A 23,217-nucleotide genomic window follows, 5' to 3' on the forward strand; every position below is an offset into this window, starting at 1 on the left:
GGACAGTGGCTGATCTTGGGCTGGGCTTGGGCTGGGGTTGGGCTGGGCAGTGACTAGGCTTGGGCTGGGCAGTGGCTGGGCTTGGGCCGGGGCATGGGTTGGACATTGGCCGGGCAATAGTTGGTCAGTGGCTGGACAGTGGCTGATCTTTGGCTGGGCTTGGGCTGGGCTTGGGCTGGGCATTGGCCAGGCATTTGCTGGGCTTTGGCTGGACAGTGGCTGGGCTTGGGCTGAGCTTTGGCCGGGCTTTGGCTCCCAGCCCCGAGTGGGCAGAGCTCGCCTGGCAGCGCTGCTGGATGTTGTTCCTTTAAGGCACAACAGGTGGACACGCAGGGCTGAAGGTGCAGGGAGTATTTAAAGCAGGCTGGCACTGCCACAGCCCCACGGGGACACAGGACACTCACAGCACCTCCTGGGCTGACCTGAGAGGGAAAGAGAGAAGTGCCAGGAGGAGCCTGGAGTGTAAGTAAAGCTGCTCTGGCATCTTTGGGAATGCACAACCTTTTGTAGGGCCGTGCTGGGATGGGGAAGGAGAAGAACATGAGTCTTGAGCCACTTTTGAGGAGCCTTCTTCACATGGGAGGGAAGCAGCGATTTGGAGCCATTTCATGTTCAGAGCTTACTGGTGGGAGGCTGATTTCTTCTGAAAGAACCATGAGAACAGGCTTGAGGCAGTTATGGTTTCTTCTCTGCAGCAGATTTTTAATATTTAATTTCTGAAAAAAAAATACCCAACATTAATTATTGTTACAATATTTGCATTAAGTTTTAACATACGAAATAAAAGTTAGCAATTATTACTGTAGCAATCTAAATTTTGCACTCAGCCTGAGGTTGTTACTGGCTTTTGAACCTCAACAGGCAGATTTTGAAATTTTAGAAGAGAATTGCTGCAGTTGTGTCCTAAAAGAGCTGCTTTAAAAGCTCCCTGAGAAGTTTGTACAGTTGCAGGAGGATAAATAGAACCTGAAGCTTCAATGAATGTGGTGTCCTAAAACTGCAATTAGAGGAGCCTGGCAGAGCCCTGTCCCACTCAGACCTGTGAAGGTGTGGGTCCTACACACCTGAATTCCTACTCCGCAGAGGGAACATTCCTATAGATTTAATACATTTCTGAAGTACAAATAAACAGCACCTAATTGCAATTATTAATGAATCCTCAGTGGCACCATCCATCCCTCCAGACTGAGGTGAACATGTGCTCCTGGGCCATGGCAAGTTCCTGCCCCTTGCAGGCAGAGGAGAATGAAACTAAAATAATGTACTAGTTCTGAAGTTGGTTTCACTTTCCAGCCCAAGAAACAAATGAACCGTGAAGGTCTGATCTGAAAAGCAGCAGGTGGGTGCATGGAGGATCTGAAAGGAACATAAAATCAGGTCTCAGGTTAGTGTAGAATGGATCCAACATCTGAAATGAACATAAAATGGAGCAGCACAACCTCAGCTGGGATCTCAGTCACTGCCAAGAGAGCTGCCTGCTGATTCTATCTTATTTCTTTTCTGAAATATCTTGCTCATATGTTTAACTGACACAAACATTCTTAGTCCAGAGAGTCCCAAGCATTCCTAAAAGCTGTTGATTTCTTGGTAAATCCTGATAATCTTCAGCAAGTTCTACCTAAGTGTTTCTGCTCACTGGATCACCAAACGAGCTCCTCTTATTTATTCTCTCAATATTGTGAAGGAGACATCTGCTTGGAACTGGAAAAGTTTGTTTTCTGCACGTGTTTGGGTCAGCTCGATCTTATATCTGGAAGTTGATTACTCATTCTTAACCCCATGGAAATGGGGTGGATTGGTGGCTTTTCCCCATCCCACTGCAGCAAATAAAACCCATGGCAAGGCAAGATCAGCAGTGACATTGATGGGCAGCTGAAGATGTGAATAACCCAGGATGAAATTTGTTGCTGTGCCCTTTTTCTGGGCACAGAAGCCTCCAGCACCTCCTCACAGCACAACTCTCTCTACAACAATTTGCATCTCCACAGTTTCCCAATGGGTCAAAAGGATTTAAGGGGGAAAATATTACCAATATATAAAAATATATATAGAATATATGCAATATATTACATCTATGTTATTATCTCTCAAGAATAGCAGCAAACATTGCACAAAAAGCCAGAAGGGATCCCAGGCTGGAGTGACAAATGTCACAATTAAACCTTCGTGTTTTGCCCATCCCATGGCACGGCCTTGACACTGGTCACTGTCAGGAGCAGTAGTTAATATCTAATGGGCTGGACTGGGCTGATCCCTGGCAATCCCTGCAGCAGGAATTCAGCAGAATTTGGGAATTGAACGCTGGTGTTCCATAGCCAGACAAAGCAGCTGCAGGCTCAGGTTTGCACAGCCTGGGGGTCAGGCCCTGGACTCTTCCAAATTATCATAGATCTGAAGATAATTCTCCTTAGGACTGACAGGATCCCAAAAGCACAACAGAAACATGGGGAAAGTCTTGTAGTGGATGAGATTTGGGAGAGCCAGCCTGGCCAGAGAGCACTGCTGCTGGAAACCTGGAAAATGCTAAAATGTAGGCATAAAATCGTACTGGAGAGGAAGGTGATGGTCCCAGCCCAGGTCCACAGAAGCGTCCTGGAAATGACCATCAGCAAGTTTTAAGGGTAAAACCACTAAAAACACATCTCTAAAGAGGGACTGGCTGAGGGGGGGGTCTGCCCTCCCCAGGGCTTTACACACAGCACCACAATGTCCTTGTCACCGGGTGGAGCTGCAGTGAGGTTTAGAGCCCAGCACCAAATCAAAAGAGAAAGTGTTATTGATTCTCAGAACCACGTAAAGACAACAACAACAACAACAACAAAATTATCTGTTCTGAGTTGGAAAGCAAGAGGAAAGGTCATTATGTTGTAATTTTTCCATTTACATTTTAACAGCATCTGAGAAAACAGGGCTGGAGATAACTCAGAGCTGTCGGTGTTGGTGATGCAAGAGCACAGGAGCTGCTGGTTTGGGTGGGCAGAGATCTTGGTAACCCTTCCAGACCTGACAGAACAACGTGGGCTGTACCCCAAAACCAGCTGAACTTTTTTAAGAAATCAGAATAAAAGATTATTTCAGCTTTGCCAAAATGGGCAAGGCTGAGCTGGGTCCTGCTTGCACCACAGGCTGGAGGGCAGTGAGGTGACCATCAGGCAGAGGAGCTGCTGTCAGCCAGGGGCAAACATCAAGGCCCTCTTTGTGCCATGTTGTTTGCTTTCTGCAGAATTTGTTATGTTTGCCTTGCTGGCTACTTCTGGGATGTGTTTGAAAGGGAATTTTTCATGCTCAGTGAGTTAATTATTAGCCATGGACAAGTGGCCATTGAGCATGGAGAAATCACAACACAAGGAAGAGGCACAACAGAGCACCTTTCATCTTAACAGGGAAATAAAAGTTTTTTCTTCTGCCGGGAATTACCCTTAATAAAACTTTGTCACTTGATGCCCTGAAATCAAATTCCTTGATTGTTTATAAGGGTTTTCCTTGGCACCCCTCATCAGCTCCTGTGAGTGTCTTCTATGAGCTTGGAACAGGCAAGTGGATCAAGAGGTGTGTTCAGGAAATGCATATAAAATCTGATTTTTGGAGGAGCAGAGCTGAGGTAAATCCCTACAGCTCACTCAATTCCTTGGCAGCTGAGGAAAGAACTAGAAAGTAGAAGGGAAAATAGCATCCTTTTTCTCTTTTGTGTGTACCAGGGAAACAAAGAGAGTCAGTAAATACAGGCTCCAGTCAGGAATTCTGTGACACAGGGAATATTGGGGTGCTGGGATCCACGGGCAGTCCTTCCTGTTCCTGGGCAGCAGCACAGGCAAGAACAGAGACACCAACTCCCTCTTTCCCATTCAATTCCTCGACAGGAGAAATTAAAAACCATATTTTTCTAAACTTCACATAGCCACAGCCCTCATATCCTCCAAGCACTAAGATTATTAGGTGATTAACATTTTGCAAATGTGATTATTCAAGGTCTCCCACGTCTTTTCCAGGGAATGCAAGAAAAATGACTTTGCTGGCGTTTGTTCTCCTGCTCGCCTTGGTCCCAGCTGAATCTGCAAGAGGCAGACACCCCCCCAAGGCGGCCAGTGAGTGTCAAATTCCTGGGGCACAGGTTTTGGGGTGGCCAAGGACCAGAGGGGAGGGAGGAGGAGGGTCTGGGTCTGGTCTGCAACAGGTTTAAAAAGATAAAAAGATAAAGTTAAAAAGATAAAAGTGGATGTATTTAATGAAGGGCCTTCAGGTACATTAAGGGCGGATGAAGCCTCCCACGAGGCTACACCCAAAATGGACAATGGCCACGAGTTTCTCGCAATAGAGGCCAGACAAAAAAGTTAAAAATATAAAAGTGGATGTATTTAATGAAGGGCCTTCAGGTACATTGAGGGGAGACAAAGCCTCCCATGAGGCTACACCCAAAATGGACAATGGTCAGGAGTTTCTCAGACTGAAATAAGTTTGGTCCATTTGCACATCAGGGGTTAATTCTGCAATTCCAGCTTCAGGTAATGAAGGCAGATACCCCCAGTTTGCTCCCCCAAAATTCACTTTTGTTGATACTTTTTGGGGCCTGAGGCAGAGGGTGTCCTTGAGCTGCAGGCCCAGAGGGATTGTTTTATCTGACCACAATGTGAAGAGAGCTTCTAACACTCCATGCGGAGCTCAGAGTTCTACAGGAGGGCCGTACAGGATCTGAAAAATAGAAAAGCTAAACTCTGAAGGCATCACGGGGAGCACCTTTATCTCACAGGTGCCCCTCGCTGCCACAGGACCTCGTGGGCAGCTGAGGGGCACACAGGGCACTGTCGCCCTGATTCTTAAGATTTTCTAAAGCTTTCTGAGTTTACATTCTTTTAGAAAACTTTCTCAGATGTCGCTGTCAAGGCAGGACAGGAATGAAGAGACCCAGATCAGAAGGTTGCTGAGAGTGAAACTCAGATTTATTCAAAATACACTGCTCTTTTATACAGAGCTTCGTGAGGACCAAATTCATTGGTCCTGAAGTGAAAACAACCCACAGCATTGGTGCAGGGTGCTTGATGCACGGTGATAGAATTTAACTATAAACAATGTGAAAAACAAGAGAGAGAAAGAATTATTTACATTCTTCTACAGCTCTTTCCCAGGCTTCTGCCTGGCTAGAAACTCTCAGTTTCTTTCTTTGACTGAATCTGAGTCCCACACTCACACAATTTTCTATAAACAACATATTGTTTTGCATTCCTTCATAGGGGTGGAGAAACTTGATGTACTAGTAGTTCGTCCAGTGTCTTTGGAGAGGTGGCCCATTCACTCTCCAGTCCACTGTCACCTTTGGAAAAGTATAAAAGTTGGAGTCAGAGAATAAACCTTCTTCTTCTTTACCTTGCAAGTAGCAGTGGCTCGCGTCGTGCTTTCATGTGGGCACTGAGCCCAGCCTGTTCTCCCCGCAGTCTCCAGCCCCGTGTTCGGCCCCCGGCAGGTCTACGGCGTGCTGGGCGGCTCGGTGACCGTGAAATGCTTCTACCCGCCCACGCCGGTGAACAGACACGACAGGAAGTACTGGTGCAGGCAGGCGGGCTCCGGCTGCCCCACCGTGGTGTCCAGCCAGTACGTGGCTCCTGGCTACCAGGGCAGGGTCTCCCTCACCGACCACCCGCAGGCAGAGCACTTCCAGATCAACATCTCGGCGCTGGAGCTGGGGGATGCCGGCGCCTACCAGTGTGGCGTGGGGATCAATGGCAGAGGGCTCTCCTACGGGGTCACCCTCAGTGTTGTTGAAGGTAATTACAGCCTTGGGACTCCCTAAATTATCATTTTCTTCGCGTTTCCCCCCCCCTCCCTCTTAAACAAAGCTCCACCACTGTGAGAACCCCAGCCTTGCTCTGGGGTCCCATGTGGTGGTGAAATTTCTCCTCTAACCCGTGCTTCCAAAGAAAAACTGCACAGGCTCTTGCTGTTCTGTCTCAAGGCAGTTTATTGTGAGTTATCTAAAAGATTTTCTTCTCGGGCTGCGGCTGCTTGGTCAGCGGCCTGGGCAGAGGCACACACACACCCTGACATCCTCTCTGGTGTCTTCTTCTTCTCTCCCCCACCCAGGGCTGCTGCTATCTTTTATATGATATATTATGTATAACATGTTTATAGTTTTCCCCCAATACCTACTACCCATATTACAAAGTGCTTTTCTACTCTAAACCAATCTGTGAGTGCCAACATCACCAAGAACATGGAGGCAAGGAAGAAGAAAGAGGAAGGACAGGATCAGCCCACTTTCCTCCATCTTAGAACTTCTGACCCCCATGTACAAAGTAAAAACCGCCCTGTACAGGTGTTAAAACCCCCCTGTACAATACTAAAAAAATTTTCCCTCTGTTTTGTAACTACTTTTACTATACTATCTAACCTTTTGTGACTGCTTGTTCCACCTCCAAAGTTGGTAACTCATTCCATGGCTCAAACTCAAAATCACAGCTGTTTGCAGCTGCCTGTCAGGGTCTAAAATGCTTCTGACCAAGGCCTGGAACCTCTAAAAATGTCTGAGAGACATTTTGAGTTCCGACACACCGCTGGCCTGTCTGGTGTGTTTTACCATTTAAATATATATCTATATATATTGCCATATTATTATATTCTGATATCTAGAGTAGTGCTGTGCCCCTCTCACAAAATGTGAGAGCATGTAAGGAAGCCAGAGTTCATCGGGGGATTTATGGTATATTAGTATTGATTTTAAAATGGGAAACTATTATTTTTATTGAAGTTAAGCTTCCTTGAAAGCGTCTGTCACCCCAGACAGATAGGAAGAGTTAAATCCTTGGATTGTTCTAACAGAGAAATAAACAACCTGTCTTTTGATGTGTGAAGAGGCTTTAAAATGTTATTAACAGGCATCATAAAATGTGTGTGTATACACATGTTGTAGCATAGATAAATTTAGTTGTTATTTATTTAATGGAATATGCACTATAAAATATTAAGAATTTGGCTGTGTTACAAGTACAGTGGGCATCAATTTAATTTGTATTTAATATGTTGCCGTATTTGCTTTAAACCCATGCACACACAAAAATTTTAGCTGTATGCACTAGTGGATATATTATTTATGAAGAGAGAGAGCTGCAGGTGCTTTCAGGGAGGGCTCATTTCAGCCCCTGACTGTCTCTGTGCACAGCCCCACCTGTCCCTGAGACACCTGAGCTCTTCTACGTGAAGCTCCGCAGCACCTGGACCGTGACCTGCTCCTTTGGGGAGGACACTGTCGAGATGAAGAAATACCTGTGCAAGAAGGAGAAGGAAGGCTGTCGGAACATTATTAACAGCTATCAGGAGTTGGGCAGCATTCAGCTGACTTTTGAGGAGCCTCCAGGCTCGTTCCGTGTCACCATGACTCAGATGGACTGGGAAGATGCAGGCGTGTACTACTGCGGGGCTGGTGAATACGGGAAGGACAAAACAAGCAAGGAACTGGAGGTGTTCATCTATGAAGGTGAGCTGTTTTCCCCTTCCTCTCTCCTGCTTTTCAGAAGCATCACCAGCACTGTCACTTCATTTAGCAAGGATTTGAATTTCTCTTTGCTATTATCCTATTTTCTCATCTACAGACTTCTTTTTATTCATTTAACCACCTGTAATGTACTAAACCATCACCGAATAAAGCTTGTATCCAGACTTCACCTTCCCAGAAGTGGATAGCTCTGTTCCCCAGCCCAGAAATCACAGAGACAAATTCCACTCCCCCAGTCTGAGAGAATCAATCTGTCTCTTCAAGCCCCCAGCTCCTTAAATCTCAAACTGACAGACGTAGATGGTCCCTCTAGCAAAGGGAAAAAAGCTTTGGAATATCTGTGCAAAAAGCCAACAGCACTCAGCAAATTTGGGAAAAAAGCAAGGCCTGACTGACCCTTTAGGATGAATTCCCACCAGTGCCAGGACAATCTCCTGATGTTTGCAACCCTGAGTTTTGCCTGGCCTTCCTTTAGGCGTAGCAGCTTTGTTTGATCTGATAACGTTGATTTTCTTGGGAGGGAGCCTCATGGACACAAGTGAGATTCTTATAACTGCTCATTTCATTCTTACCAACAGACAAAACCTTCCCTCACTTGAAGACCAACATAACTGCAAAAAATGGAAGTTCAGCAACCTTCGAGTGTCCCTATGAGCCTCTAATTAATTCCACGAGGTTCTGGTGCAAGCGGCATGGCAGGATATGTGACAGGATCATAGACAACACTGGCTTTGTGGCACAAAAGTATAAAGGAAGAGTGGCCGCGTTCGAGAACCCCGAAAACAAAACTGTCACCATCATCCTGAACCAGCTGCAGTACAAGGACGAGGGCTTTTACTGGTGCATGTCAAATGAGCTGAGCGAGCAGCAATCATCAGCAGAACTGAGGGTTGTAGCAGGTAAGAGCCGTGCGCTGGCAGTTCTCTGCCTGCTCAGGAGGCACAGAACCAGCCCAAGTGAGCGATCTGGCTTTTGGGGAAGAGATGTGAGCTCCGAGCCTGAACTCACCCCAGCAGCTTTAAAACTGAGCCAGAAAGTTTCTCTTTTGTGGGAATGCGCTCACAAAAATTTCTCATGAAGTATTTCTTAAGCCTCGCAAGAAAAGAACCATAAACAGCACCTTTAATTTTAATTTAACAACTCAAGGAGCACTTTCCCTCCAAGCTCCGTGTGAGGTGCTGACTGCCACCCCTGCCACCTCTCCCAGCAGCCCTGACGCCCCGTTTGCCCTTGCAGGACAACCTGCGCTGACGGGAAAGAAGCAAGTGGAGGCACGAGTGGGCTCGTGGGTGAATTTAACCTGCTGCTACCCCTGCACGTACTCGTCCTACGAGAAGTACTGGTGCAGGTGGAAGGACAGCGGCTGTGCCACGCTGCCGGCGCAGCAGGGGCTGCCGGAGCCGGGGGACGGATGCAACCCGTCCGGCAGGACGCTGGTGCTGAGCCTGGGCCCGCTGGCGGAGCAGGACGGAGGCTGGTACTGGTGCGGGCTGAAGCGCAGCGGGGTCTTCGGGGAAACCATGGCCGTGGAGCTGCGGGTGGGTGCAGGTGAGGCCGGGTGGAGCTGCGGGTGGGCACAGGTGAGGCCGTGGAGCTGCGGGTGGGCGCAGGTGAGGCCGTAGAGCTGCGGGTGGGCGCAGGTGAGGCCGTGGAGCTGAGGGTGGGCGCAGGTGAGGCCGAGGAGCTGCGGGTGGGCTCAGGTGAGGCCATGGAGCTGCGGGTGGGCGCAGGTGAAGCCCTGGAGCTGCGGGTGGGCGCAGGTGAGGCCGGGGAGCTGCGGGTGGGCGCAGGTGAGGCCGGGGAGCTGCGGGTGGGCGCAGGTGAAGCCCTGGAGCTGCGGGTGGGCGCAGGTGAAGCCGTGGAGCTGCGGGTGGGCGCAGGTGAGGCCGGGCGGAGCTGCGGGTGGGCGCAGGTGAGGCCGGGCGGAGCTGGGGGTGGGCTCAGGTGAGGCCGTGGAGCTGCGGGTGGGCGCAGGTGAGGCCGGGCGGAGCTGCGGGTGGGCGCAGGTGAGGCCATGGAGCTGCGGGTGGGCTCAGGTGAGGCCGTGGAGCTGCGGGTGGGCGCAGGTGAGGCCGGGCGGGCTCCACGGCGGCTCTCGCCCCGCTGCAGGGCTCCCACCGCCACGGGCTGCCGCGCCGCCCTGGCTTGCACTTTGCCTGCAGCGTTCTCCTTCACTCCCTTTGGACTTCCCAGCCATAAAAAACCCCTTTCAGTCTAAACTCACTGCTTTCCACGGCAGTTTTGCCTCTAACCCTGTGCTGATGAATTTTTCCTGTTACAATGTAATATTTTATTTTATAATATTTTATTTTTATTTTTAATAATTAATAATGCTTAGAATATTATTATACATTATATAATATAATGCTTAGAATATTATTATATATTATATAATATTATATATTCTATATATAATATAATATAATATAATATAATATAATATAATATAATATAATATAATATAATATAATATATATAATTAATATATAATTTATACTCTAGAATCTATAACTAATATATACTCTATAGTCTATAATCTATAATCTATAATCTATAATCTATAATCTATACTATATACTATATACCATATACTATATACCATATACTATATACTATATACTATATACTATATATTATATACTATATACGATATAATATATACAATATAATATATACAATATACAATATACAATATACAATATACAATATAATATATAATATATAATATATAATATATAATATATAATATATAATATATAATATATAATATATAATATATAATATACATAACACATAATATATAACACATAATATTTAATGTATAATTATTATATAATTAATTTTAATAAAATAATATATAATTATAATTATGTAATTAATTATGCATAAGCATTATTATATTATCATTCACTAATAATAGTTATTATTATTTTATAATAATATAATCTATACTATTAGAATAATTTTTTATATTTTATTCATTTCAGAATACATTTCTTTAGTTTAGGCAACATCTGGCACCTTTCAGGTGAAGAACTAATCAAGTTCAGAGATCTTGATCCTGAGGGAACTTCTTATCTTAATAAAATGAAGCCAGTAAGGAACAGGAGAGGCTGACACCAACAGCAAGGGGCTTAGTGTGGGTGATGGCCAAAGTGAAAACAGGGTCAAACGTTTCATTGCTTCTGGTGGGCAAAGAGCCAGGAATAAAAAAGCAAAGCAAAGAGGCAAGATTTGATCTGGAAATATTAGAGACAGACCTTAGAAATGCAAGACTTTTTCAGAAGTTCACAGGCAGAGAGATCCTACTTGAGATTTTCGCAGTGAATTATCTGATGTGAGAGCATTTCAGGCCTCCAACCCCCCCTTTGGAAGAGCCTCTCGTGGAAAACCAAAACCCACAGCAGCTCCATGTCCAGCACACACATCCCAGCAGTTTTTGTGTCCACTTCCCACAGGGGAAGATGCCAAGCTCAGCCCAGAGTTCCTGGATGTTGATTCCAGCCATGACCCCGGAGCTGCTCCTCCAGGAGGAGCCCGCAGCGACACTGAGGTGCGAAAAGGAGCTGCCCCAGAAAGGTTGGTTCTCTCCATCCCCTGCCTTTTCCAATTTTTGTGGGGTTTATATGAGCTCGTTGTGTTTGTACACCGTGTGTGTGTTGTTTAGCAACACACAAAAAAAGTCTTGTCCCCAAAGAACTTTGCTCTAAATGTCAGAGAAGATAAAAAGTGACAGCAAAGGGCAAGATGAGTCACAGCCAATCTCCAATTCAATAAAATAGTATCAGAAGGAAATTATTAGAAATTCCAGGTACAAAATAACTGTTTGAAAGCACTTTTGTTAATATCAGAAAATTTTCCTTCACATATTTATAACCCAGCTGCTGATGTAGCTGTTTCAGTCCAACCTCAAGCCTATAGTTTTATTTGGGTTTTGTTCTATTCTGTGTGTTGGAATCCAGTTAATTGATTGAATTGCATCATGCTCACTCAGAATTACCATCCTACCCAAATTTAGCCTGCTGGATTTTCATGTGCATCATTCTCAGTGAGATCTTTCTGCCTGTGTTCCAGCTCTGATGAAAGCCATGGCTCCAACACTCTGGCCTTAGTGCTGGGCCCTCTTGCTGGCCTGATCCTGATTGTCGTGACAGCTTTTGCCATTGTCAAGTACAGACAGATGAAGAGATCTGGTGAGTCCCTGCCTCTCTGGGCTCTCAAGGAACAGCAGCAGCACTGAGTTAAAGGTGCTGGGCTGAGCTGCTCTCCTGGTACCACACCAGGATGGGCAGGAAGGTCTTTGTTCCTCCTGTGACCCATCCAGAGACCTCCAATCCCCTGCTCCTCCTGTGACCCACAGAGCTCTAACCCTCTGCTCCTCACACTGACCCATCCAGAGATCTCCAACCCCCTGCTCCTCCTGTGACCCATCCAGAGATCTCCAACCCCCTGCTCCTCACACTGACCCATCCAGAGATCTCCAACCCCCTGCTCCTCCTGTGACCCATCCAGAGATCTCCAACCCCCTGCTCCTCACACTGACCCACCCAGAGATCTCCAACCCCCTGCTCCTCCTGTGACCCACCCAGAGATCTCCAACCCCCTGCTCCTTCTGTGACCCACACACAGAGCTCCAACCCTCTGCTCCTCACACTGACCCACACACAGAGCTCCAACCCCCTGCTCCTCCTGTGATCCACCCAGAGAGTTCCAACCCCCTGCTCCTTCTGTGACCCATCCAGAGAGTTCCAACCCCCTGCTCCTCACACTGACCCACCCAGAGAGCTCCAACCCCCTGCTCCTCCTGTGATCAATCCACAGAGCTCCAACCCCCTGCTCCTCACACTGACCCACCCAGAGAGTTCCATCTCCCAGGGTATCCAGGCTGGGACAGAGCCCAGCTCTCCGTGGGCTTTGCCCATTGTGCCACAGCATCAGCTGGCACAGAGGGTTTGGGTTGTAATGTGCTCTCACCCACTCTGAGCGAGGCCTGAGGGATTTTCCTTCTCCCTCTCACCAGACCTGGTGTCCGTGGGGAGCTACAGGACGAACATCAGCATGTCAGACTTTGAGAGCGTGAGGGACTTCAGTGCCAGCAACTGTGTGAAGGAGAGCCAGGAGACCCCCATGGGAGGGGACGGTGAGTGGCTGACCCCAGCCCAGCCCCAGGCTCGGGGGCAGCCCTTCTTTGCTGAAATACCCCACAAAAGCCACAGAAACACCTGCCAGCCACTGCCCCCTCCCCAGCACCTTCCTTTCTCTGCTTTCAGAGTTCATCACCACCACGGACACTCCGGAAAGTGCTGCCGACACGATGAAGGCAAAAAGGGTAAGAGGAGGCAGGAGAGAGGCCACTGACCTGGGAGATGTGGCCACAGCCCTGCACTCTGCCCCGAAGGGGCTCTCTCCTCCCAGGGGCTTTATTTATAACAGGGGCTCTCCATTTTACCAGATCCAGCCCCCGCTGCAGACCAGCCCCCGTGAGTAGGGGGGTCTCACCACTGTCCTCACTCCCTGTTCTAGCAGAGACATTAACAGCAGCCACTTTGCTTCAAGAAATAAACCAAGGCAGCCCCAGGCAGCATCAGGAAGATTGGGTTTGTTACCAGAAATATGAATCATTGGGATAAGCAGATGGCTGGAAACCACCATATCCCACTTCTCAGTATTTCAGGGGGCACAGAGGGCTCTGTCATTGCAAGGGCTGAGATTTGCTGCAACCTCTGCCTTTCCTTAATTTTTTCTGCCTCCCCTCCCCTGCCCTTGGGTAAGATCATGGTGCAGAGGTCCATTTGGCAGTAGCTGCAGTGCCAGATTCGAGCCTGTGCTTTTCTAAGTCCCTACCAACAGGAGAGGCGTGGGTGCTGTAAGTGCCAGGAGCTGAACTGGAGCAATCAAGGAAACTGTCAGGACACCAGTAAAGCCCAGCAGCTTTAGGACAGGGGAGGTGGATGCCAGCACCCAGGGACAGGCTTGCCAAGGAATCCCAAACCTAAAAGCTTTTGGGGTCTCCCCAGGCTGATGCTCACATCAGCACCAGTGTGAGCCGCTGGATTGTCCCACCCCTGCAGTGTCCCTGTTTTATCCTGGGATATGCACAAAGTGCTGCCTTTCCCCTGCTGCCCATCCCCTGACTGTGTCCTCCTGTCCTTCCCAGAGCTCCAAGGAGGACGCTGACCTCGCCTACTCCTCCTTCCTGGTCACCTCCAGCAGCATCGCCCAGGGCATCTCCAGAGGGGACAGCGCTGTCCTGGACCTGTCCCCACCCCAGCACCGGGACTGAGGGGAGGTGGCAGCGCCTGGGACTGGCCCTACCTTGAGGATCACAGTGTCAGCACACACTGCTCATTGCTCCCACAATTTGCTATAGCTTCACCTGTTTTTTTGCTTAAATTCAGCTTCGAGTGGTGATTTAGGAGGAGTGGTTCCATGCCAAAGGGGGTTGGAGGTGCAGGTCTGAGTGAGGAGGTTGTGCTGGGAAACAGCAGGAACTCACGTGGCTCACCTGATCAGCAGCCCTAGTTCCTACGCTGGGCTCTCAGAGGCCAGAAAGAGCATTGTGGAGAAAAAAAATCCCATTTTCTTTTAAAGGCAGCTGGAAAACTCTTTAGAACAGCGTCTGATGCTTTTGTTTCCTCTAAGCTTCCCCGACCTGAGGGCAACACCTGCAGGCCAGACACGTCTGGAGTGTTTGTGTGCACAAGCAATAAAGAATCCAGTGGCTTTCAGCAGACTGGGGAACTCAGGATTTGTGGGTTATCACAGGAGAGCCCACCCAGAGAGGTGCAGGAAGGGTGGGAAAAGTTGAATATGCTACAGATAAAGCGTGCAGGAAGAGCTGACAATGGCAGGCTGGGTTATCTGGCTGACTGAATTTCACTGAGGATGAACACAAATTATTCCTGAATTGTACATTCCAGAATTTCCCTGAGGATGAAACACAAATTGTTCCTAACTTGTGGACTTTCAGTGCTGGGATGAGCAGGGCAGCATCTCCCTGCTCCTCACCAGCTCTCACATCCACCTTGCACCTTCCTGCCAGTGCTCAAAGGGAGGGAGGGCTCACCTGCCACATCCCCGGGGCTGCATCCCCTCAGCTGCACCATGGGAAGGGGTTTGGGTCTCGGGTCAGGTCCGGAGGGGCTGGAACAGGTCCAGAGGGGTCGGGACACGTCCGTTATGGGATTGGGACAGGTCTGTAAGGGGCTGGGACAGGAATGAAGGGGTTGGGACAGAAATGAAGGGTTCAGGACAAGTCTGTGAAAGTGGCTGGGACAGGTCCATGAGAGGCCAGGACAGGTCCATGAAAGGAGCCAGGACAGGTCCGTGAAAGAGGCTGGGACAGGTCCATGAGGGGCTGGGACTGGTCTGTGAAAGGACTGGGACAGGTCCGTTATGGGATCGGGACAGGTCTGTGAAAGTGGCTGGGACAGGTCCGGAGGGGTCGGGACAGGTCCGTGAGAGGAGCCAGGACAGGTCCGTGAAGGGACAAGGACAGGTCCATGAGGGGCTGGGACAGGTCCGTGAAAGGACTGGGACAGCTCCGTGAAAGGACTGGGACAGGTCCGTGAAAGGGGCCGACACAGGAATGAAGGGGCCGGGACAGGTCTGTGAAAGTGACCGGGACAGGTCCGGAGGGGTTGGGACAGGTCCGGAGGAGCCAGGACAGGTCCGTGAAGGGACAAGGACAGGTCCATGAGGGGCTGGGACTGGTCTGTGAAAGGACTGGGACAGGTCCGTTATGGGATCGGGACAGGTCTGTGAAAGTGGCTGGGACAGGTCTGGAGGGGCCAGGACAGGAATGGAGGGGCCGGGATGGGTCTGTGAGGGGCCGGGACAGGTCCATGAGGGGCTGGGACAGGTCCGTGAAGGGATGGGACAGGTCCATGAGGGGCTGGGACAGGTCTGTGAGGGGACAGGACAGGTTCGTGGAAGGTGCTGGGACAGGTGTGTGGAGGAGGCAGAAGCAGGTCCAGAGGGGATTGGGATGTGTCCGTGCTGGGACCGGGATGTGTCCGTGCTGGGACCGGGATGTGTCCATGCTGGGACCGGGACAGGTCTGTGCTGGGACCGGGACAGGTCCATGCTGGGACCGGGATGTGTCCGTGCTGGGACCGGGATGTGTCCATGCTGGGACCGGGACAGGTCTGTGCTGGGACCGGGACAGGTCCATGCTGGGACCGGGATGTGTCCGTGCTGGGACTGGGACAGGTCCGTGCTGGGACCGGGACAGGTCCATGCTGGGACTGGGACAGGTCTGTGCTGGGACCGGGATGTGTCCATGCTGGGACCGGGATGTGTCCGTGCTGGGACTGGGACAGGTCCGTGCTGGGACCGGGACAGGTCCGTGCTGGGACCAGGATGTGTCCGTGCTGGGACCGGGACAGGTCCGTGCTGGGATAGGGACAGGTCCATGCTGGGACTGGGATGTGTCCGTGCTGGGACCGGGACAGGTCCGTGCTGGGACCGGGACAGGTCCGTGCTGGGACCAGGATGTGTCCGTGCTGGGACTGGGATGTGTCCGTGCTGGGCCCGGGACAGGTCCGTGCTGGGCCCGGGACAGGTCCGTGCTGGGACCGGGATGTGTCCATGCTGGGACTGGGATGTGTCCGTGCTGGGACCGGGACAGGTCCGTGCTGGGATAGGGACAGGTCCATGCTGGGCCCGGGACAGGTCCGTGCTGGGCCCGGGACAGGTCCGTGCTGGGCCCGGGACAGGTCCGTGCTGGGACCGGGACAGGTCCGTGCTGGGCCCGGGACAGGTCTGTGCTGGGACCAGGATGTGTCCATGCTGGGACCGGGACAGGTCTGTGCTGGGACCGGGACAGGTCCATGCTGGGACCGGGACAGGTCCGTGCTGGGCCCGGGACAGGTCCATGCTGGGATAGGGACAGGTCCATGCTGGGCCCGGGACAGGTCCGTGCTGGGCCCGGGACAGGTCCGTGCCCGCCCGGAGCCGCTGGAAGGGAGGCAATGCCTGACTCAGGTGCAGCAGGAAAGGCTGAGCCCGGGAAGCATCCCCGGCGGGCAGCAGCGGGAGGAGAACGCTTGGGTTTGGAAATTTCTGAGAGAAGAAAACCCCTTTCGCTCTCCCTTTGTCAATGCTCTTCCTCCTCAGCCTGCCCCACGGCGTCCTTTCCCCAGCTCCGGGGAGCAGCCGGGATGAGCTGGACTGCGGCAGGGCAGAGGAGCAGGGGCTGGAGACGGGGTGGGCTGAGCATCCTGCAGCCCTCAGCTGCCTGCTGTGCCCCCTCTCCTTCCCACTGCTGCCACTTAATTAATTGTTCCTATTGCAATGTGTAGCATCATTTAGTTTAGGCAACATCTGGCACCTTTCAGGTGAAAAGCTGATCAAGTTCAGAGATCTCGATCCTGAGGGAACTTACCTTAATAAACATGAAGCCAGTAAGGAGCAGGAGAGGCTGACACCAACAGCAAGGGGTTTAGTCTCAGCTTTGGTGGAGTATTTTGGAATTGAAATGGTTTTGTGGGGAGGAAAATTGTTAGAAGCAAAGAGTAGAGCCCTGTGTATCTGATATTTACCCATCCTAGGTGGGTGGTGGCCCTGGGCTGCTGCCGTGCCCTGCAGTGGGACAGAAGTGTAAAGTGCCTGGTTTAGGTGAAAGCACTGAGGCAGGCATGGGCTGAGGGGTGCAGCACACAGGGTGAGCTCGATGCATGGGATGAGCTGTGATGATTGTGACGTGAGCTGAAGGTGTGGGACAAAACCCTCGAGCTGTCATCCAGATCCATGAGGAACTCACCAAGCAGCTCCTGCTCCTTCAGCAGGTGCCAGCTGATTTTCTGTGGCCAGGGACGAGCTGTGGCACCTCACTGCATCCCAGAATCATTCTCAGGGGTTGTTCTTCAACAGAGAATCGTGGAATGGCCCAGACCTGTCATTCCTGAAAGAGTGATGGAGCTGACCCGTCAGCTCTCCTGAGCACTGCCAGAGCATGGTGAGATGTGCTCACCTGTCCGTGCCCTGACACCGGGACAAATGAAACCCGTGGGAAAGTGAATTAACAGAATCAAAGCCCTGAGAAGCTTTCCTTTGGCATCAGCAAATATCTGAGGGAGGACAGTGAGCAGTCATAGACCTTTCCTTTGAAAGTGAGTCACCAAATGTCACCTCAGGCTGGCACCTGTGCCACAGGGAAATGCTGGTGCTGTCTCCCAGCTGGGATTTAGGGCACTCAGTGGGTACCAGCAACACCCAAAATGGGAGAGAACAGACCAGAGCTATAAATAATGCACAGTTTGGGGGACAAACTGAGGGGATTTAGCAGCACTGAGGTCTGAGTTTGGTGGTTCTGGCGTGCCCAGGAGGATGCATCAGCCCTGGCATGCTGGAGTGACAGCATCTGCTGTAAGAGGACACCACAGAGAATTCAGAAAGTTTCACCAACAAGAATCATATAATTCCTCAGAATTTTGACAAACAGACTCAGCACAGTTTCAAGTTGGGTTTATTTATGGTCATCACAACCAATTTCCACAAAACTCACTACTGAGTGTCAGTAAATTGCTCAATACACTCAAGAACCTTTTTCTATTCAGCAACCACATATCTTGCACAGAAACATTTTTACTGATAAGGCAGAAAATATCATCTCAAAAGGAAACACAGATTTCTGAGGCCTGTCATACCTGCTAGGACCTGTTCTTGGAAGCATTTCCCACACTGTACTTCTCATTTCAGCCAGATCCATCAGTGGCACAGCCCTGAGACCGAGCCCAGGTTTATGCACCAGAGTCCTCCCAGCCAGCTCTCAGCTTATTCCCCACATTCCCTAAACAAAATATCTGTAATTTAGACAATCATTTTATGCCATGATCACAGCTTATGTGTGCCAGCAGGAGAAACCCTTGTGGGCTTTCCCTGGGAGCATCCTTTGGTAGCAGCGAGGGCGATGCTGATTTCATCAAACTCGTTATTTCTGTCTTAATGAAGACTCTGCTGATGTCCCTGGCTGGCAAAGCTCTCCATGCTTGCCTGAATGCAGCTGGAACTGCTGGGGAGCTGCACTGATACAGTGATTTTTTTTTGTCCCTCTCATCCCTGCAAAGCCCCTGCAGCTCCTCAGCACCGGCCCGTGGGTAATTAACGCCGCCCGCTAACGAGATTTCTCCATCCAGTCCAGGAGGATGTCCAGCTCCCCCAGGGATTTCATGGCTGCAGATGTGACATTCAGCTGAAATTATATAGAAAGGAATGAGCTGTAAGCAGACACCATCAGTACAAGGCAACATAAAGAGAATTTAAATATCTGTGCTAATTAGCAGGCTCAGTCACCAACTCACCCCTTCGTAGTTTGCAAGTATTTGCTTGAATTTCTCCGTGGATTCCTCCCCACACAGGCAATTATTCTGCTCACGCTGGAAAAACAAGATTAATTCATTAGTCTGGGTAGTTCATTTTTAAAAATAAGATTTCAATTTCTGATTTTGCTGGGTATCATAGACTGAGACACCATGGAACTGTGGGAAAGGCTGCAGGTCCCTAAATCAGGCTTTAGCTCCCTTGACAGACACAAGGACAGGATAAATTTTGGGCCTTAGGACCAACAGGAGAGTTTGCTGGTGAGTGGGCAATTATAAAAATCTCTCAGTGGACAGAACACTCTTCACACCACTCTGCTTCGTATTCTCATTAAAAACCACTTATGGAAATAGAGACTTTGCAGCTTTATAAACCTCCCAGGTTGGTTTATAGATGAAATATTAAGAGATGCACACTGGAGCAGAAGCCAGCACTTACACACTGCCCGAGCTTCCTCCTCGTGCTGAGGAAGGAGTTGGCAATGCTGCTGATTTTCCTGTTCACAAACGAGTCCTCGGTCCTGCAGTGCTTGAAAACCTTGTCCACGTAGAAGGTGAAGAGCTGATAAGTGATGCAGCATCTGTCTGAAGACTTAGAAAATTAATTTAATGACTACAAGTTCTTCCAAAGTGTGCAACCTGCAGTTACTCTCTGGGATAAAGCATCTCTGACAGGAAACTGGTGGTAGCTGAGCACAGCAGGACAGTTTGACTCAGAGAAAGCTTCTTCAGTGGTGCTTGATTGAAGCTGATAAAATAGATGGGAAATCATTTTAGGCTGGTTTTCCAGGAGATCCATCCTCAGCAAGTCTCACAAAATAAAACCAGCTGATTTTGCAGCTGGGTATCAGAGGCTGAGAGCCAGACAGTGGCTCCTGCCCAGGGCTTTGGGGTGTGAGAGAGCTGAAAATTACTGATTTATGATAGATTGCACTTCTAAAGGTCACATTCACCTGCTTTTGGATCCAAGGAGGGCTCCCCAGCCAGGGCCACCTACCTACCTTGACCTTGTGGAGGGAGTGAGGGTGGGACAGGATGCTCAGGGTCCGGATGGGGTCTCTGGATTGCTGCGGAGAGGACGGAGATGGGCATGGAGCTGCAGGCTCCCGAGGGGCTCCAGGGGCTCCCCAGCCCCCCAGAGCCTGGCAAATACTCACAATGTTGGCTTTAATTGCTGTGAAGCCAGCCCTGATCTCTGTCATGCTGATGGAAACCCTGCAGGCTCCAAAGTGGAAGATTTTGTCCCCAGATGTGGGCATCAAATTCATCCAGCAGGACACAGAGAAGAGGCAGAGGAACAGGGGGGATCCTCTCATGTCAGCTGCCTGGGAGAGCTGCCCAAGCAAGAGAATATTCCTCCTTATTTTCCTAATTAACACAACTGTGATCCATATTAAAATACACATATTTTATTTAAAACTTGTACACCTGTATTAAAAACCCCATACTCATTACTATCTATTACCCACTTCTTTTTGCTCCCCATGAGCAAGAGAAAAAAAATCAAATATTTAACTGAAGAGATCAAAAAGAAATGGAAAAATAAAAAAAATCAGTTAAAAAAGCATCTAAATAAACAGAGTTCTTCTGAAAATATGTTATCAAGAAAATAAATACAGTGAAATTAATTTTTTAAGTCTAATGACACAGAAGCAACAGGAGGTAACTGAAAGTAACAGATCCCAAAGCCTTATCCCAAAAGAAACCAGCTTCCTTCTGGAATAGCATAAGCCAAACACAAGTTTTGTAAGCACTGAAAATTAAGGTTACTAATGAAAAAAAAATATTTCAGATATAGGAATAGAAGGGAAAACCCAAAAGGACACAGAGCAAAGGGATAAATTCAGTATCTTACCTTGCTCTTTGGTGTGGGCTCACCTCTCTCACCAACATCTGGCCTGGAGAGCACCGAAGGAGGCGTTTTTATCCCGGTACCAGGAGGAAATACCTCTTGGATTAACTTTTGGGATTTTTCTTGCTTTTCCCAGCACATATTTCCCTCTGTAATTTGCTGAATTAATGAGTTCATGCAAGGGACCAGCTCTCTCTCCCACAGGTGTTTCCCTCACCTACGGAGGCGGGAACTCTGGCATCAGGGCGTGGGTTTTCTTTTGGGAAGAGGGATGTGAACTCCCAAAATTAGGGACCGTCCTTGCGGTCACATCCCCAAAACGCCCCAACATGGAGCAATGCTGGCAATCCCCTGCTGGAGAGGGGTCATTCCCAGCTCCTCGCAGAGGTGTTGGGATGTGGGAAGCTCAGTGGCATCACCCCGGTGGTCCCAGAACTCCAGGACTTCTGGCAATGGACCTGCTGGAAGTGGTGAAACTCAAGTCCAGGGTTTTCTCCATCATTGTTCTGGCAAAAGTGGCCTTCCTCTGCCACTTTCAGGGAATTCTGGTCCCAAATTCAAGGAATCCTCCTACCAGGTTCAGGGAATGCTGTTCCAAATGTCCTCAGTTCCTGGACTCTTCTCCATCCTGTGTCTGTGGTGTTGGAGACGCACAGAAACACGAGGTCAGGGGTTTTGGAGGACACAGGTCCCATCCTGCTGGCAGAAGAAGTGATTTCCAGGGTCAGAGGGGATTCAGGTGATCAGCCCAAACCTGTCACCCTGCAGAAGGACAGAAATTCCACTGACTCCTTCCCAAGCCCCCAGCCCAGTGGCTCGGTGACGTCCGTGACCTCCTCACCACACCACGAGCTTTCCCTGCTGAGCAAAGCTGCTGCAGCCAAGGAGCAGAGATGTTCTCCTCCCAGCACTGCAGGCCAGGCTGTCCCCAGGGCAGCAGGGATTGTCAGCTGGGGCACGCTGTCACACGGATGTGGCAGTGCTGGTGCAAACCCCTGTGCTGTTGGCTCCAAGGTTGGTTTGGATGTTCCTGCAGCCCCTTTGGAGACAGCTTCATTCAGCCTGCAAACAAAAATGTGCAGCTAAATGAACTCCCTGGAGTTTGTGGGACCAGGGGGAATGGCCAGCTGGACTTGGAGGACAAAGTCACCCCTCTAATGCCAGAGGAGGGGTGGATGCTCTGGAGCAGCAGCCCCAGCGTGTCCCTGTTGCAATGCAGGTGTACCTCGTGCCTGTGGGCCAGGGCTGTCCTGCACGTATCTGCTGGGTGACTAATTAATTTATTGATAACCAAGCTCGGTCTTGAGCAGAGATCTGTCACTAGGCAAATGGATTTTCTGCCCAGGCTAGTCAGGCTCTTGCACACAGGGTTGCTGGAAGTGCCCCAGCTGAGCCCAGCGTGCCTCCCTCACCTTGCTGGAATCAGCCAGAGGGCAGGACCCAGGCTGCAGCAGGTTGGATTTGCCCTGGCTGAGGTGTTGGAGGGGTCTGGGCTGTGAATCCTCCCCCAGATCCCTGCAGCTGCTGCCTGGAATTGCAGCAAAAGTTTTGCTGGAAGCAGAGGAAGCGGCAGAATTCCCGGGAGCCCGGTGCACACCCAGCAGGGTGAGGAAACAGAGGAAGAGACAGTGAGTTCTTACTTCATTATGTAAATGGCAGATGACTTGAAAGGATTTCTTTCGGTTTTTTTTTTTCCTTTTGGTAACTGAACTGACGCCCAGGATGGGTCAGCCAAGTGCCAGAAGGCAAGGAGGAGACGTGGCTGTGGGGGAGGTGGAGGAGAGATGCTGGGATGATACAGGAGCAGGAGGGAAATGTTGGATTACCGGGGTCCAGGGCCTTCTGCAGGTCTCTGGATGTGTCCCTCAGCCTGTCTATCCTGTCACTAACCTTCTGCAAAGCAAAAGAAACAGCAGGACCCTCAGCACAAGAGCAAGGAGGAGGAAAACCCCATCGGGGTGGGGAACAACCCGGAGAGATTTTCGTTTTGGGGTTTTACTGGGTGTGAAATGGTGGTGATGGAGCACCCCAAGTGCTGGACGTGGGGGATGTCCAAAGGCTTCTCATTTCAGGGCAGAGGGGGTGGAACCAGCAGGGTTCCCAGAATGTTTTAGGTTGGGAGGGACCTCACAGACCATCTCATGTCCCATGGCAGGGACACCTCCCACTGTCCCAGGCTGCTCCAAGCCCTGTCCAACCTGGCCTTGGACACTTCCAGGGGATCCAGGGGCAGCCACAGCTGCTCTGGGCACCCTGTGCCAGGGCCTGCCCACTCTCACAGGGAAGAATTCCTTCCCAAAATCCCATCCATCCCTGCCCTCTGGCAGTTTGAAGCCATCAGCACACATTGGACTAAACCCAGATGGAAGCAAATTCTCCCAGCGTGGCTCTCCCCAGGCTTTCATCAACCTGCCAGCTCTAGCAGCATGAGAACACCCTCAATAAAACAGCAAATCATCCCTCTTTTGCTCTGGGAAGGAAGAGGGAAAGAAGGAACAGGGATTTCTGAAACTCAGCCCTGTGACGCTGCAGATGAGCTCAGTAAAATGGGAAGTGATTCC

At 50.0% G+C, this 23,217-nt stretch overlaps 2 protein-coding genes across 2 annotated transcripts; one reads left to right on the plus strand and one right to left on the minus strand.

Moving 5' to 3' along the window:
• Nucleotides 1–330: 330 nt before the first annotated feature.
• On the plus strand, nucleotides 331–14,216 carry LOC110473056 (polymeric immunoglobulin receptor). The gene is made up of 11 exons (XM_021535307.3): nucleotides 331–462; nucleotides 3,990–4,085; nucleotides 5,430–5,759; nucleotides 7,151–7,465; nucleotides 8,062–8,382; nucleotides 8,720–9,031; nucleotides 10,942–11,062; nucleotides 11,558–11,676; nucleotides 12,504–12,623; nucleotides 12,754–12,812; nucleotides 13,641–14,216. Exons 2-11 carry the CDS (start codon nucleotides 4,004–4,006, stop codon nucleotides 13,764–13,766), a joined length of 1,905 nt encoding a protein of 634 aa, XP_021390982.1. The 5' UTR covers nucleotides 331–462; nucleotides 3,990–4,003; the 3' UTR covers nucleotides 13,767–14,216.
• Nucleotides 14,217–18,599: 4,383 nt separating this feature from the next.
• LOC110473088 (interleukin-20) lies at nucleotides 18,600–20,120 on the minus strand. Its single transcript, XM_077789018.1, has 5 exons — nucleotides 19,962–20,120; nucleotides 19,806–19,871; nucleotides 19,244–19,396; nucleotides 18,787–18,861; nucleotides 18,600–18,677 (listed from the first exon to the last, which is right to left on the minus strand). Exons 1-5 carry the CDS (start codon nucleotides 20,118–20,120, stop codon nucleotides 18,600–18,602), a joined length of 531 nt encoding a protein of 176 aa, XP_077645144.1.
• Nucleotides 20,121–23,217: the final 3,097 nt, after the last annotated feature.

This window comes from Lonchura striata, chromosome 30 (assembly GCF_046129695.1).
Source record: "Lonchura striata isolate bLonStr1 chromosome 30, bLonStr1.mat, whole genome shotgun sequence".
Classification (NCBI taxonomy): domain Eukaryota; kingdom Metazoa; phylum Chordata; class Aves; order Passeriformes; family Estrildidae; genus Lonchura; species Lonchura striata.